The 16,839-nt window shown below is 46.5% G+C and overlaps 1 protein-coding gene across 4 annotated transcripts in view; it reads right to left on the reverse strand.

Annotated features, from left to right (window-relative positions):
• Window positions 1-16,839, reverse strand: part of LOC106603713 (unconventional myosin-VIIa) — an 81,295-nt gene that overhangs the window by 17,570 nt on the left and 46,886 nt on the right. For all 4 annotated transcript variants that reach the window (XM_014197731.2, XM_045717273.1, XM_014197732.2 and 1 more), the window contains 16 exons: window positions 16,580-16,674; window positions 15,887-15,971; window positions 15,415-15,633; window positions 14,864-15,061; window positions 14,499-14,618; window positions 14,011-14,217; window positions 6,678-6,857; window positions 5,719-5,817; window positions 5,264-5,391; window positions 4,815-4,941; window positions 4,267-4,386; window positions 3,709-3,882; window positions 3,337-3,564; window positions 2,844-3,014; window positions 2,354-2,471; window positions 2,096-2,222 (listed from right to left, as the gene is read on the reverse strand). In XM_014197731.2, coding sequence (XP_014053206.2) covers window positions 2,096-2,222; window positions 2,354-2,471; window positions 2,844-3,014; window positions 3,337-3,564; window positions 3,709-3,882; window positions 4,267-4,386; window positions 4,815-4,941; window positions 5,264-5,391; window positions 5,719-5,817; window positions 6,678-6,857; window positions 14,011-14,217; window positions 14,499-14,618; window positions 14,864-15,061; window positions 15,415-15,633; window positions 15,887-15,971; window positions 16,580-16,674 — 2,396 coding nt within the window. The remainder of the gene's footprint in view (window positions 1-2,095; window positions 2,223-2,353; window positions 2,472-2,843; window positions 3,015-3,336; window positions 3,565-3,708; window positions 3,883-4,266; window positions 4,387-4,814; window positions 4,942-5,263; window positions 5,392-5,718; window positions 5,818-6,677; window positions 6,858-14,010; window positions 14,218-14,498; window positions 14,619-14,863; window positions 15,062-15,414; window positions 15,634-15,886; window positions 15,972-16,579; window positions 16,675-16,839) is intronic.

The following is a 16,839-nucleotide window of genomic DNA, read 5'->3' on the forward strand; positions in this document are numbered from 1 at the left end:
TTTAGGTCTTTACATGTGTATATATTGTGGCGTACCGCGGACAAGCCACCAGGGGGAGACTCGTCACGTGGCAGTGGCTCCCTCTGCTGGACGTGCCAGGTCTCGACGGGTCCTCCGGCCAGGACTAATTGGGGCTGATAAAAGCTGATGAGTAATCAAGGGCTGATTGCTCACCAGCCGTACGGGGCCCATAAAGCTGCCCAGAGGGCAGCACACTGGAGGGTTGTAGGTAGTGAGAGGTTGCTACCAGATAGAGGTCCTTACGGTCTGCTAGAACCGAGGGGCTCGGTGTTCTACCCCAGAGGAGACAGGAGCCCAGAAGGCGGTAACCCGGAAGAGGTCTCCTGGAGGAGACCGATTCTTTTCTTTTTCTTTATTGGTTTAAATAAACACCCTTGAAACTGAGGTATCACACTTGTCTCCGTGTCGGATCTGTGTAAATGTCTAGATCAAACCCCTTGGTCTACCACAAGTGGTGGAGAAGGCGGGCAATCTGACAACGTGGTCAGACCAGGGATGACGTTTACGCAGTATCAGCATGGATGAGTTGATAGCTCAGTTTGTTTGGGCCCAACAAGCACAACAGAACATTCAGGAACCAACGCTGGAAGAACAGCGTCTAAAGAATGTCCGCAAGCTGCAGACCGAGTCGCATCAAGCTAATGGAGGTTGACGACATCGAGACCTATTTCTGCACATTTGAACAGACAGCACTCCGGGAAGGATGGCCCAAGGTGAAGTTGGCAAGTCTGCTGGCCCCGTTCCTGTCTGGAGATGCTCAAAAGGCATATTATGACCTCAACACCGAACAGGCGGCTAACTCCGACTGTCTCAAGAGGGAGGTACTCAGCCGCTACAGGTACAGCCTGGCCCATCGGGCCCAACTGGTCCACGACTGGAGGTTCATGGCTGAAGCTTCCCCTCGAGCCCAGATGAGCGACCTACTGCGCATCACCAGGGCATGGCTCCTAACAAACGTAGCCACCCTCCCCGTTATCGACAAAGTGGTCATGAATCGCTTCTTACGGGTGCTACCTCACGACATGAAGAGGGCGGCAAGCCTACGTATGCCCCAGACCTTGGACGACCTCTTGAGAGCCATGGAGATGCACCAGAATACTGAGGCCCTGCTGAAGGGGACGCAGGCCAAGTCCGAGAGCCGTCGGTGGGTACGAAAGGACAACCCCACCACGTACTCCCCAATCTGACAGTGAGCCGGGCTAAAGGACTGCAGACCCACGGAGAGACAGCCGAGGCAGAGTCCACCTGCTGCAGACAACCTTAGGTGGATGGAGACCAAAGGAGGTGATTTGTGTGGTGCCCGGGGACACCTCACATGGAGTTGCCCGGGTCGAGAAGAGTTGATGCCATCAGCTGGCCCAGAAGACGAGCTGGGCGAAGGAGTAAACTATGTCATCTTCTGTTGGGTCCACAGCGAACGACCAGCACCCACGGTCCCGGTGAAAGTTGCTGGTCACGACACCCACACACTGTTGGAATCCGGGAGTGTGGTAACGCTCGTACAAATGTCAGTGACCGACGAGAGTGGGGACGGACCGTCGCACGCGGTCCGGAAGCAAGCGGTTGCCAACCCCGTGTCTACGGACCCGAAGTTTGGGTACGAGGGGGCGCCGGAACCAACCTCACCTGGTGAACAACCAGAGGAGGGTTGTAGGTAGAGGTTGCTACCAGATAGACTTACTCACGGCCTGCTAGAATCGAGGGGCTCGGTGTTCTACCCCAGAGGAGACGGCATTCCCCGGAGCCCAGAAGGTGGTAATCCGGAAGAAGTCTCCTGGAGGAGACCTGTTTCTTTTCTTTTTCTTTATTGTTTTAAATAAACACACTTAACTGAGGTGTGTCAATGTCTGATCTGTGTAAACGTCTAGATCAAACCCCCTGGTCTGCCACAATATATATATATATATATAATCTGTTGCTGTGTACATTATAACTGTGGAAAAACTATAAAACTATAATTCTTTACAAGATATCAATGAATAGTAGTAATAACCAAGTGAATGAAACATATCTAATTATCATTGACAAATAATGACTACAGTCTATTGGGAGAGAGGAATCGTAGCAGCATTACCTGCTACTGGACACATTAGTGATCTCTGGGAAAGAGAGTTCCAAAAGGACCTGCTCCTGCTCATCCACAAAATAGACCCCGGTCCAGTTCACCGCCACAATGACGTCATTCTTAGGCAGGCTTGGCCCTGACGGGTTCAAAAGTGACAGAGGTCATTTCAACCTACATTTAGTCATGATATTATGGATACAATTGGTCTTTCTCAGAAATATCATTAGTGTTAAGTACGTTGGCCATAAATATCAACAGTAGACTTACCTGAAAATTTGAAGGCCTCGTAGAAGCGTGAGAAGAGTAAAGGCCACTTGTAACGAGCAAAGTCAACCACGTCTTCCTTCACCCTCTGAGGGTCCAACCTCTTCTGGGTGTAGACTCCCTGGTGGAGTGGAGGGGTTAGTGAGACTGTTTGAGAACTGTGTGTGTGAGGGTGTGTACTGTTCATAGGACAAAATAGTCAAGTTGTAGTGGTAAAAAACAAAGGTGGGTAAACATTGAATGCCGAGTGAGATGATGGGTGGTAATTAACATAAAAGCTAATTCAGAAACTATAATTTGGCTCAGTAGATGCTTAAATGCTATTCACTAAAGAAAAAGCTGTGGAAACAGCATTTATGCATGTTTACCCTCCACTACATCCCTGAATATAATGATAAATAGTTCATAGGACAAAGAGCATGAGACAGGTACTGAAACTGATTTTGGGTCTGAAAGTGAAAGGCGCTGAAACTGATCCTTGGGGAACACCTACCTTTTTGTGGGCGGCGATAACTAGCTGGGCCCACTTGTCATTGGTCTTGGCAGAGCTGATTTCGCGGTCAGGGATGTAGGATGGGATGAGGTTGAGGAGGCGCTCCTGGAGAATCCCAGAGCCGTAGTCTATGTAGTACTGCTGAGATGCCAGCTCCGCCAGATCCTCATCCTGAGCGAGAGAGGGGGAAATTGAGAGAGGGAGAGTGGGTAGATGGAGTGGGAGAGAAGGGGAAGGAGCTTTAATACTTTCATATTTTACAAAAACATTAGGCATGAATGTGCTTTCATACTGTACATCAGCATGAAATGAATATCACATAAAAACACCATCTCACATAATTCATCAACCTAGCACAGAGAGAGGACGAGTGGAAAATAGACCAAGAGATTAAAAATAAATATAGTTCTGAAATTCCCTAAATCTGACCCCCCCCACGCTAACCTCTCTCCTCATACATGCCTTCATCCCTCTGCCCTTATGCCCCACTAACCCTCTCGCAGCGGTACTCGCCGAACTTGACCCCACGGACAGTCTGCTGGTAGATGAGGTTGGTGGCCACGCTGTCTTCGCCAGGATTGTGCCAGGGAGTGAAGATCTCCTTCCTGAAGAACAGGCGCCAGGGGGCATTCCTCTCCTGGGCTCCCTGCTCCTTGGCGTACTGCTCACACTGCGACACGGCGTCCATCACATGGTCGCTGCTGCTCCCCAATGAGGATACCTGGGGGGATGGATCGACATTTGACATTGGGCTCGATAGCTTCTCAAACAAGTCAGTGACCGTGTGCGTATGTGTGAATGAGTGAGAGTGAGTGAGTGAATGCGTGGCTGCATGCACACGTGTGTGTGAGGTCCAGTCAAGTACCTTGTCGAACAGGGCGATGTAGAGGGAGAAACCGAAGCGGTCTTGGAGGCTGATTTTGTCTGCCAGGGCATTACACAGCTCGCTGGCCGTGGTTGCTGAGTCGGTCAGCAGGGTCTTAGTGGTACCATCCATGAAGGTCACCGGTAACATGATGGGCTTCTTTGACTTAGTGGCCTGAAAGCGAGGGATGATTATTTTGGATTAAAAAACAACTCCAGGCTACACTTGAAAGTCTAAGATAGAAGATACGAGATAGAAAGTATGTAAAAATTACCTATACTGTATATCTGGTAATAACTGCCCTTTTTCTGGCATGCAAATTGATTTCGATCAACAAAAAATCTGTGCCCCTCCCCGAAGGCATTATCTGTATTTAGGTCTCGGGCCAAGACGTCATAGCAGTCGAAAGCAGAATATGATGGTAGAGGAATAATGGCAGACACGCGAGTGGAAAGAAGCTTCCTCTAGAGGCCTAGACACTGATTTAAGGTCAGTTTTGCCCCTAATAATCAGGTTTAGAACTTCCCCATGGTTCAATTATCCTAGATCTGTGTGTACCTGCAGCTCGAGCCAAGATGGCGGCTGGGTCCTGGTGCGATTCACAAAGGTCCTCCTCAACCTCTCCTCGCAGTATGGAGCGTAGCCCGGCGGACCACTGGTCATGAATGTTCGCAAATACTGAAGGAAAGAAAGGAAGGGTGGAGGGGGGAGAGAGAAAGGGGAGAGAGAGAGAGGGAGAGAGAGGGAGAGAGAAAGGGGAGAGAGAAAGGGGAGAGAGAAAGGGGAGAGAGAAAGGGGAGAGAGAGAGAGGGAGAGAGAAAGGGAGAGAGAGAGGGAAGAGAGAAAGGGAGAGAGAGATGGAGAGAGAGGGGAGAGTGTCAGGGGTAAAGTTAACATCAATGAGACATTCTGGTGCATATTCAATGGATCCACTTCGAATTCAACAGAAATTGGCCTAGACAGATTTGAGTGGTGTGTGTGTGTGTGTGTTTGTAAGTGTGTGTGTGTATGTGCGTAAGTGTGCACGTGTGTCTGTGTTCGTACACATGTGTATGAACACGTGTGTATACACTGTGTGTGTGTTATCAAAAAGACGAGGATCTTACTTTGACAAACTTCTCAGAGGGAGCGAAGCAGCCAGCGCAGAGAGAGAGCAGGATCCAGCCACGGGCATGGCTACTCTTTGACGGGTTCTGGGTCAACTGCTTGCAGATCTGACAGTAGATCTCATCTCTGGTGAAGGACACAACAGCCAGCCAGTCACAGCCACCATTAGATCATGAGCAGCAAAAACCACAAGCCAATCACACGGACCGTAAGTAGTAAGTCAGAACCAGGACACATACTGATGATGTTTAGTGTCCCCATATCCAAACTAGCATACCACTCAGAATACAAGTCCAATACATTACTTCAATCTTTTTTTGTGACAGGTGAAAACAAAATGGTGGAAGCTCAGATCATAAATGAAGGAGAGGAGCATGGAGAGGACAGATAGAGAAAGCGAAAGAGTCTCTGAGTATTTGGTAGAATAAGTCAAAGGGTTGTAGGTCACCTGAGGGCGGGCCTTAGGATGCCGTTGCCAATGATGAAGTGCAGCTTCTCCAGGTTGGATGTGGGCCGGTCCTCCAGCATGCTGTTCCCCTGTAGGCTGTAATCGCCGTCAGTCAAACGCCGGGTCACCTATAGGGGAGAAGGAGGCGAGGCCAACAGGGAACAGTCATGTCATTGGTGATTCCTTCCATTCTGTAAGTTATTGGTATTGGTAAATGCTGAGCTGGCATCGGGGTTTGAATTACAGGGGTGCCCAGAGATTCTGAACACTCCTATAACAAATCAGATTACCCATATAATCTGTCAAATATTAGCATGGGCATATCCATAAGCAGTAACACAAATGTTGGTCTAACCCACCATTTTTGGGATTGTGTGGCTCAGTTGGTGGTAGCATAATGCTGCTAACTAATATATATTATTATTATATACTGTATATTATAATGAGACACAAACCTCCTCAGTGATTTTGGACTTCCTCTTCAGGGTGAGAGAGACCAGCTTGTGTCTCACACTGTTCTTCTTCTGCCCACCACCACCTTCAATGGAGCTGTTCTGTAAGAGGGAGAGAGGGGTGTAGATCAGCTTTATGTTGTTTTCTGTCTGTCTGGTCTGTCCGTCTGTCTGTGTCCTGGATGGCATACACAAAAACCACCCATTCAAAAACCACCCATCCACCCATTCTACCAACGCCCTCCTTCTCATCTCCTTAACCGCTCCCTTAGGCCAGTGTTTCTCAAACCCTGGTCCTGGGGACCCAAAGGGGTGCACAGTTTTGTTTTTTTGCAGTAGCACTAACGTACCTGACTCCAATAATCAAAGGCTTGATAAGTTGATTAGTTGAATCAGGTGTCTGAGTGCTAGGGCAAAAACAAAAATGGACACACCTATGGGTTCCCAGGACCAGGATTGAGAAACACTGACTTGGCCTAATTTTACCTTACAAAAGTACACAATACAAGAATGCAATTAGCAACACAACTACACCATTTTACGTGGCTAATTGCGTTCTTTTGTTGCGTATTTGTGTTATTGTATAAATTAGGCTTCAAACACTTCCTATTACGGTCTCCCTCCAAGTCACATCCTCTCCTGTCCCATTTTACTATGAATACCTCAAAAGCACACTTTACTACTCCTCCCTGACTCCTCAACTCCACATCCTCTCAGGTCCTCCCTTTCTTCCCTGCTTTACCCACCCTGATCTTCCCACCTACATTCTATCCCTTCCCTTCTCTCTATTTCCCTCTCTCACCGAGGTTTGGGGGAGGGGAAGTTGATCCTGGATCTGTACCTACGGGAAGCGTCACTCCAGAGCTCCCCCTCACCTCTCCCTCCACAGTCTGGAGCTCCTGCAGCTCTCTCTTGTAGGACCTCTTTCTTCCTCTCTCCCCTCCCTCTCTCCCTTCCCTCACCTCTCCCTCCACAGTCTGGAGCTCCTGCAGCTCTCTCTTGTAGGTCCTCTTGCCCAGCGTCTCGTAGATCTTGGTCATGACAGGGATTTTCTCAGAGCCGTCACTGATGGCGATGTGGTACTTGGGCTCGGGCAGGTCCCCCATGAACCTCAGCACTGTGATCCACACTGCCAGCGCCGCCTGAGGGGGGGGGGTCAGGGGGTGGGGGGGTGTTGTTCGCTCAAGTTGCTAAATTACATATTGATTCCCTTACCTAGTAAGCATTTCCTTACCTAGTAAAACAGACAGCAATCTTTGGTTTTGTTTCCCTAGCTGCGGTCACATGCTAACATTAGTATGCTTGTCCAAAAAACAATTTGATATCCCCCAAATTAGCATGTTGTTAATTTTCTGTCAAATCATCTTTGAAAAGGAAAAGGCACAACACTTACTGGCCATTAAAAACAACTTGTTTTATTTAAGCGAAGTAAAAAAAAAAGCTTGATGTTTCGGTCATCAACGGCCTTCATCAGAACCAGATGAAGGCCATTGAGGGACGAAATGTCAAGCTTTATTAACTTTGCTTGAAGTGGAACTGACAGCGTTTTAACTTTTTATTTTTTTATTTAACCTTTATTTAACTAGGCAAGTCAGTTAAGAACAAATTCTTATTTTACAATGACGGCCTACCCCAGCCAAACCCTCCCCTAACCCGGACGACGCTGGGCCAATTGTGAGCCGCCCTATGGGACGGCCGGTTGTGATACAGCCCGGGATCGAACCAGGGTCTGTAGTGACGCCTCTAGCACTGAGATGCAGTGCCTTAGACCGCTGCACAACTCGGGAGCCTAATTTATGCTTCAAAACCAACTTTATAAGAGGTTTTAAAAATAGGTTATATTGACTCAAAATTCCATGACGTACAGTAAGGCATTGTTGGCAGAATAGATGGACGCATTTCAATGAATGATTAATATAATTCACCAATACATTTCTTGGTAGTTAAAAAAATATTGCTATCAGGTTGTAAATCACAGCTGGGCTGGAACATTGTTTGCTGCCTGCATCCATTCTGGATGCACTGTTTCAGTTTCAATGACTCAATATGTTGAACAAAAATGGATGACTTGTAACTAAGGCCAGGAATGTCAATACAATCAAACTAGCAAGGGCAATGATCACAAGTCTGTCATAACGTGGCTAATAGGCTAGCGCACGTGTCAAACACAAGGCTGGCCGGCCGAATAGGACACACAAGCGAGTATAAATGAGTCAACATTTAAGTCATTTACTTTATGAAATTACAGCCTGATGCGCTCGCATCGGTGTATTCAACTTCAATTGCGCTGCTTTCGTGTGTCCCGCAGAGGAGGGAAAATGTACAGACACATTCCACAGTCCTAGCTAGGCTACTAAAATGTTGCAGTCTGGCTTCGGTTTTTAAAGCTTGACAATGAACAACCAAAAAACTAAACCTGCAACAAAACAACATGCAAGGAGAAACATGTAGGACTACTAAAGCAACATTAGAGCAGTAGTCTAGGTTGGCTACTCAACTACAAAAAAAATGAGTACACCATACTGCATTAAACCGCACAAGTGATCCGTGATATACAGATTGTTAAACAACCATCATTGGCCACTTTAATAAATGGAACACTAGTCACTTTAATAATGGCACTTTAAGAATATTTACATATCTCGCATTACTTATCTCATATGTATATACTGTATACTGTATAGTACACTATCTATTCTATACTATCTGTTGCATCTTAGCTGCTCTGTCACTACTCATCCATATATTTCATATTTATATATTCTCATCCCATTCCTTTACTAGATTGTGTGTATTAGGTTTTTTTGTGGAATTGTTAGATGTTACCTGTTAGATACTGCTGCACTGTCAGATCTAGAAGCATAAGCATTTTGCTACACTCGCAATAACATCTGCTAAACATGTGTATGTGACCAATACCATTTGATTTGTTTTGTAGTGCAGAAAAAGGTAAAATATGTTTTAATGGTACAACAACCAATAGCTATTTGGAGTTACTAAATACTTCTGATCAGGGTCACAGCATATTATGCACATTTGCAAGCATAGCAGCAAGGCTGGACAAATAGTATATCTTATTTTGTTTTAATATGTTAAAATGCTATACACAGAATCCTATGTAGGCGGACATTATAAAGGGCTATATTTTTTCTAACAGAACAATGGACAGTTTGTGTCACAGTTGAGTGTTATTTTGTAAAAACAAATAGGCTATGTCTGGCCTCGATGTGTTTTTTTAATATGGCCCGTGCTCTGATTGAGTTTGACACCCCTGGGCTAGCGTATCTATTTATTTAGCATGCTAAAAACACAGAGCCTAATGTTAGCTAGCTAGCTGCTGAGAGCGAATGTTAGCTAGCTAGCTGCTGGGAGGATATCATAATGTCATTGGAGGAGTGGGTGAGTGACCACGTTTTTTCCCTCATACAGTTTTTTGGTGGCTACAGCTAAAGATGCAGGTGTGATTTGGTTAGTTAGCAAGAAATGTGAATCTCTTTCCTAGCTCGCTAGCTATGCTGAACTTGAACGACTTATCCACAGTTGGCATATCTCTTAGTTGTCAATCAAATGTGTTTGGCATTGATCAAATGTGCGGGCAGGCAAGCAAGTTCCCATTCAGTTGTCAAAACGTGGGTTGGTACAAGCATTTATCAGTGCAATTTTGACGGCCAACTAGCTGAAAAAGTTTGAGAGGGTTTATCAAATGTTCCCTCGTTGGATTTTTAGCTAATCTCAGTCTGGATAGCCTTAGTTGTTGATCTTTTTGATGTGATTAGGCAACTGAGGGAGAGAGCCTACCTTTTCATGATTGTTTGAACAATAGGACTGTGAAGTTCCCAAATGTTTCCCGTGGTATTTACATATTTGCAGAAATCCATTCAGGTGGCTTTTGACGAATGCTTTCTAAAGTTGTGCTGTTGCTACTGCCTGTAAAAACACAGTCCAGTTTAAAGTGAATGATGTCAGGCCTGTGTGGCAAATGGCTTATTAGCATATCGGCCTACTGTAGCTCTGATTGGCTATGGCACTGGTCTGCATAGACTCTGGTCCTGGACAAGATGGATCTTTTTATAAAATGTTAATTAGTGAAGTTCCTATTAATTGTCCAAAAGCACGGCCGCTTACCCACTGTATATTGCTACAGAATTTTCACAAATGCCTTACTCTACGTCATTCCCAAACATTCTATGAATTTTCTGACAAGTGCTGGCTTGTCAGAAAATGTAAATCAAGGTAATCTTTCTGGGGGTGTATATGAACAGATTTGAATAAGATTTAATGTTGCTAAAACGTTGTCACTTCCACTTTAAATAAAACTATGAGTTTTTAAAGGTGAGTGAGTGTTGCTCCTTTTCATAATCTATTTCTTTGGTCGCACCTCGACTCACATTGGTTGAGCGCCCTCCACTTCTTTCCCGCCCAAATCATCTTAAACAGTGGTCACCAAGCGGTTGATCGATCTCAAAGGCATTCCTAGTTGATCACCAAACATTTCTGTAAAAAACCCAACGATAAAGCCTTGCGTTCTTATTTTTCTTTATTTGTTTTGCGCTGTTGATGGTAGGTGCACTTGATTAAGCAGCCCTAGTGCTGTTGGTGGTAGGTGCACTTGATTAAGCAGCCCTAGAGCTGTTGATGGTAGGTGCACTTGATTAAGCAGCCCTAGAGCTGTTGGTGGTAGGTGCACTTGATTAAGCAGCCCTAGTGCTGTTGGTGGTAGGTGCACTTGATTAAGCAGCCCTAGCGCTGTTGGTGGTAGGTGCACTTGATTAAGCAGCCCTAGTGCTGTTGGTGGTAGGTGCACTTGATTAAGCAGCCCTAGTGCTGTTGATGGTAGGTGCACTTGATTAAGCAGTCCTAGAGCTGTTGGTGGTAGGTGCACTTGATTAAGCAGCCCTAGTGCTGTTGGTGGTAGGTGCACTTGATTAAGCAGCCCTAGAGCTGTTGGTGGTAGGTGCACTTGATTAAGCAGCCCTAGTGCTGTTGGTGGTAGGTGCACTTGATTAAGCAGCCCTAGTTCTGTTGGTGGTTGGTGCACTTGATTAAGCAGCCCTAGCGCTGTTGGTGGTAGGTGCACTTGATTAAGCAGCCCTAGCGCCGGGAATGCAAAGTGTTCCCATTTTGAACTATTTCATATGTCTGAAGCTAGAACTCTGCCTATCCGGCAGGCCCAGAGAGCAAATCAAAGTGCACTTATAGGCCTACCACTAGACAATAAGATAGCTTAGATCACCGTGACTACACAGTTTCCTAGCGCCATAGACCACTTGTAAAACTCATTCCACGGAGGGCCGAGTGTCTGCAGGTTTTTGCTCCTCCCTTGTACTTGATTGATGAATTAAGGTCACTAATTAGTAAGGAACTCCCCTCACCTGGTTGTCTAGGTCTTAATTGAAAGGAAAAACCAAAAACCTGCAGACACTAGGCCCTCCATGGAATGAGTTTGACACCCCTATCATAGACTGTATAAATAATCCTAGAATGCACAGCAAAGTGATCATTTAAGATTTCAAAACCATGACTAGAGAGAGACTAAACAAATACAGCAAAGAGCTGTTGTTTTTAAGTAAGTTCATGTTTAAGTTGTTATTCAGCACTGTCAACACCTTGGTCAACACTTTTATAAACCATAAAATGCACTTTCTCCCTACTTACACTCACACTGGCTGCCAGGCTGCAACAACCAGTATAGCAGTGTTTCAATAAGCTTGCGTTATTATTTGCGGGTGGTGTCTTTTTTTTAAAATCAAGGAATATTTACCTTTCTCTGACCATAGGAGTATCAGTCCAGTACAAAAAAAGTGAATTATTATGCTCACTCTGCTGTGCCTCACAAGTAATACAACAAATGATCTATTACAAGTGTGATCAAACAGGCAAAACGTCAGTATAGAGACAAAGTGGAGTTGCAATTCAACGGCTCATACACGAGACGTATGTGGCAGGGTCTACGGACAATCACGGACTACAAAAGGAAAACCAGCCACGTCGCGGACACCGATGTCTTGCTTCCGGACAAGCTAAACACGTTCTTTGCCCGCTTTGAGGATAACACAGTGCCACCGACAAGGCCCGCTACCAAGGACTGTGGGCTCTCCTTCTCTGTGGCTGACGTGAGTAAGACATTTAAATGTGTTAACCCTCGCAAGGCTGCCTGTCTAGACGGCATCGCTAGCTGCATCCTCAGAGCATGAGCAGACCAGCTGGCTGGTGTTTTTACGGACATATTCAATCGCTCCCTATCCCAGTCTGCTGTCACCAAATGTTTCAAGATGGCCACCATTGTTCCTGTACCCAAGAATTCAAAGGTAACTGAACTAAATGACTATTGCCCCGTAGCACTCACTTCTGTCATCATGAAATGCTTTGAGAGACTATTCAAGGATCATATCACCTTACCTGCCACCCTAGACCCACTTCAATTCGCTTAAAGCCCCAATAGGTCCAAAGACAATGTAATCGCCATCACACTGCACACTGCCCTATCCCATCTGGACAAGAAGAATACCTATGTAAGAATGCTGTTCATTGACTATAGCTCACCATTCAACACCATAGTACCCTCCAAGCTCATCATAAAGCTCGAGGGCCCTGGGTCTGAACCTCGCCCCGTGCAATTGGGTCCTGGACTTCCTGACGGACCGCCCCCAGGTGGTGAAGGTAGGAAACAATTCCTCCACTTCGCTGATCTTCAACACTGGGGCCCCACAAGGGTGTGTGCTCAGCCCCCTGCTGTACTTCCTGTTCACCCATGACTGTGTGGCCAAGCACGCCTCCAACTCAATCATCAAGATTGCAGATGACACAGCAGTAGTAGGCTTGATTACCAACAACAGCGAGACAGCCTATAGGGAGGAGGTGAGCGCTCTGGGAGTGTGGTGCCAGGAAAACAACCTCTCACTCAACGTTGACAAAACAAAGGAGATGATCGTGGACTTCAGGAAACAGCAGCGGGAGCACCCCCCTATCCACATCAACAGGACAGCAGTGGAGAAGGTGGAAAGTTCCATGGTGTACACATCACGGACAAACTGAAATGGTCCACCCACACAGACAGTGTGGTGAAGAACCTCAGGAGGCTGAAGAAATTTGGCTTGTCACCTAAACTACTCACAAACCTTTACAGATGCACAATTGAGAGCATCCTGTCGGGCTGTATCACCGCCTGGTACGGGAACTGCACCGCCCACAACCGCAGGGCTCTCCAGAGGATGGTGCAGTCTGCACAACACATCACCGGGTGCAAACTACCTGCCCTCCAAGAAACCTACAGCACCCGATGTCACAGGAAGTACAAAAAGATCATCAAGGACATCAACCATCAGATCCATGGCCTGTTCACCCCGCTATCATCCAGAAGGCGAGGTCAGTACAGGTGCATCAAAGCTGGGACCAAGAGACTGGAAAACAGCTTCTATCTCAAGGCCATCAGACTGTTAAACAGCCATCACTAGCACAGAGAGGCTGCTGCCTAAATACATAGACTTGAAACCATTGGCCACTTTAATAAATGGAACACTATTCACTTTAATAATGTCACTTTAATAATGTTAACATATCTTGCAATACTCATCTCATATGTATATACTGTATTCTATACTATTGTATCTTAGTCTATGCCGCTCTGACATTGCTCGTCCAAATATTTTTATATTCTTAATTCCATTCCTTTACTTAGATTTGTGTGTAATATGTTGTGTAATTGTTAGATATTACTTGTTAGATACTACTGCACTGTCGGAACTAGAAGCTCAAGCATTTCGCTACACCCGCAATAACATCTGCTAAACATGTGTATGTGACCAATAACATTTGATTTGATGTACCAACAATCTTGAAATATCATTTCAAAATGGTCTGGAACAACAACATTGGCAGGGCAATTCAAGCAAAGCCAACATGCAGTGATTATGTATTAGGCCTATAGCCTAGTGCACAAACCTCATTGTTATAGAACAGTTTTTAATTGGTTAATGTTTCATAGGCTTACGTTTTTTAGGTCATGTTTTTAAAAAATCTGAGCGGTAGATCTCAGATTGTATTTTGACCCAGAAAGTTATCACTTATATAAAGGTGTCTGAAATTGATTGTGTAACTCCATGAAGATTTGTGCAGGAAATGTAAAACATGCTAATTCTGGGGGATATTAATAATTAATTTGTAAGGGGGGTAGCTTTTGTGGGGTTGTGTTAATGTTGAATGAGAAACTCATGACTCAGGCTCATGTGAAAAGCTGTAGGACCACACCGGCAAAAACACACAATAGGTCAAAGGTCAAAAGTCAGGTCAACTCACCAGCTGGTCACCCTCGTCCTCGTGGAAGAGCAGCGGCTGTTTGAGCGGGCGCCGCACATAGGTGTGTGTGGTGGTGCCCTGGAAGTAGGTGGCGGCAAACTTAGAGAACTTGTACTCCGACAGGTCTTCTTCCTCATCGTCAGGCAGAGGGAGAGCCTCGTCCAAGTCCTCCTCCTCCCCCTCGGCCCGCGGAGCCACCTCCAGGTCCTATAACACACCCATGTAAGCAGGCACAGAGACACAGAGGCATGCACGGGGGGAGGGAAGCAGGCACAGAGGCACAGAGGCATGCACGGGGGGAGGGAAGCAGGCACAGAGACACAGTGGCATGCACAGAGGGAGGGAAGCAGGCACAGAGACACAGAGGCATGCATGGAGGCAGGCAGACAGGCAGGTGCACCCACCCACGCACACACACAGACATAGCCTATACACCAAGGCACACACACACACACACACACACACCTTACATCTACAACCCTACTCACCTCGAAGCCGGCCGGCCCCTGTCCCTCCAGGTTTGGCAGTGCCCCTGTGTTCCCCAGGAAGCCAAACATCTGGTCCACCATGTCTGAGTGGTCCACTGGCTGCTGCCTCTCCCGCTCCACCTGTTGGGTTGAGGTTGAGTTATTAACACAAACAATGGACAATATCAAACATATAACACAAGGTAGCTCCAGTATGTGTAGCCTGGTCCCTGATTGACCTGTGTGTGCTGTCTTGCCACATCGCTGGTCATTGTCACATTACAGTCCATTTTGGCTCATTGACACCAATGCATGAATAAGTGAACATTTGTCTAAAGTAGAAGTTAAGATTCACCTCTAGGTAACCAATTAGCTGCTTCAGATACCTGTTCCACCAGCTCCTTCTTCCGTCGTGCCTCCTCCCGTGCCTCCTTCTCCCTCTGCTCCTCCTGACGGGTCAGCTCGGCCAGGCGCTCCTGGTGACTCCTCTCGGCTTCAGCCCGCGCCCGCCGCGCCGTCATCTGATTCATCAGGCGCTCCTCCTCAGCCAGACGCTGGCCCTCCGCCTCTTGACGCCGCCGGTGCTGAGAAAGGGGCAAGAGTTGTTTAATTACTTACAAAATCTCTTAAATGTATTTAAATATTCCTAGATGTCAAAGTAATGTAACAGGAAGTTAACAGGTAACAAAATATTCAGTAAATTGAAAAAGCAGAAGCAAAGGAGCTTAGATAAAATAGCCTTGAGTCCATGAAAGTACAATAACCTAAAGATATCTGTGTGTTTTCAGTCACTGAGTTTCTGCTCTGTTACACTACAGGACATACAGTATGAGTCTTATATTTTGCCCCTCCTGCCTTACTTTAGCCCTGTTGATTTGCTGTGTGTGTGTCTACCTCTGTGTGTATGAGTATGCATTTAAGTAGTGTAATATCTTACCTCTGCCCTGAGTCTCTGGGTAACCCTCCGCGCTATCATACCCCGGGCATACGCCTGGATGGTGATCACCGCATGCAGCTGCCGCCAAAAGGACCGCCTCACCATGAAACCACGGCAACGGGCCTGTATTTGGGTGACGCGCGTTTTGGCCAATCGGTAGGTGACAAAGAGTTTCCTTGACCTATAGAGGGCTTGGAGGCGCAGGAAGCCCACCCTCATCTGGATAGGAGACACCAAACACCAATATAACACAAATATAGAGTTCTAACAACATAACTACACCAATATAACACAACAATAACATTATAGCAACCATAACTACAACCCATAACTCAGTAACCATGGGACATGCTTTTAAGGAACGTCCAATGAGGGAATGAATGTCATTCCTGGCCAGGGATACGTCCAAGTGAACCGTCCAGGAAATGGATGATTGTGAAATGTCAGTAACCATGGAGATAGAGGAACTCACTGCACTGTAGTCCTTCCTGCACCGATAGCCACGCCATGTCTTCTGAATGAGTGTCACTGACCTCCTCACCCTCAGGAAGTTAGTCCTGGAAAACACACAGGGGGAGAGAGGGAGAGATGCATATAAAAACATATGATAGCATTCTGTAGTGCTCAACCACAACATACAGTATGTGCATTAACATGTCCAGTCAATTCAACGGCAGTATCCGAATTAGAACTATTAGGAAGAAAGTAAATTTAAAAAGTCCATAAAATATGGATAAACAAAATAAAGTTATCAATTTGAAGAGGATCCTTCACTGCCCCTCTGCTCTCCACCCCCACCGCCTGTCCCCTCTCCTCCTCCTCACTCTCCCTTCCTTCATTGTTCCCTTCTTCTCCTCCTCCCTCACTGCCCCTCCTCTGCTCTCCACCCCCACCGCCTGTCCCCTCTCCTCCTCCTCACCCTCCCTTCCTCCATTGTTCCCTTCTTCTCCTCCTCCCTCACTCCCCGCCTCTGTCCTTTCTCCCTTGTCCCCCACTCCCCCTCCTCACCCTCCCTTCCTCCATTGTTCCCTTCTTCTCCTCCTCCCTCACTCCCCGCCTCTGTCCTTTCTCCCTTGTCCCCCTCTCCTCCTCCTCCCTCCTCCTCTCCCCCTGTCTCTCTATACCCTTCACTCTCAACCCTCCCCTCTCTCCCCTTCTTCCTCACCTCTCCTTCATTCCTCTTACAGCCTTTTGAATAAGGATGACCTTGTCGGTGATGGCCTTGTCCCTCTCTATCTCCAGCTGCATGTCATGGTGGTCCTGAAATGGAGAGGGAGGGGAGGAGCGACATAGAGAGAGAGAGAGAGGATGGGGGGAGAGGCGAGAGAGAGAGCATTGTTTTATTGTAGTATGTCATTTGTGTAATAATGTAGGTGAAAATATGTTGTTTATCAACCAGATAAGCATGTCGATTTGCAATCTATA

The sequence above is a fragment of the Salmo salar genome, chromosome ssa04 (genome assembly GCF_905237065.1).
Source record: "Salmo salar chromosome ssa04, Ssal_v3.1, whole genome shotgun sequence".
Lineage (NCBI taxonomy): Eukaryota > Metazoa > Chordata > Actinopteri > Salmoniformes > Salmonidae > Salmo > Salmo salar.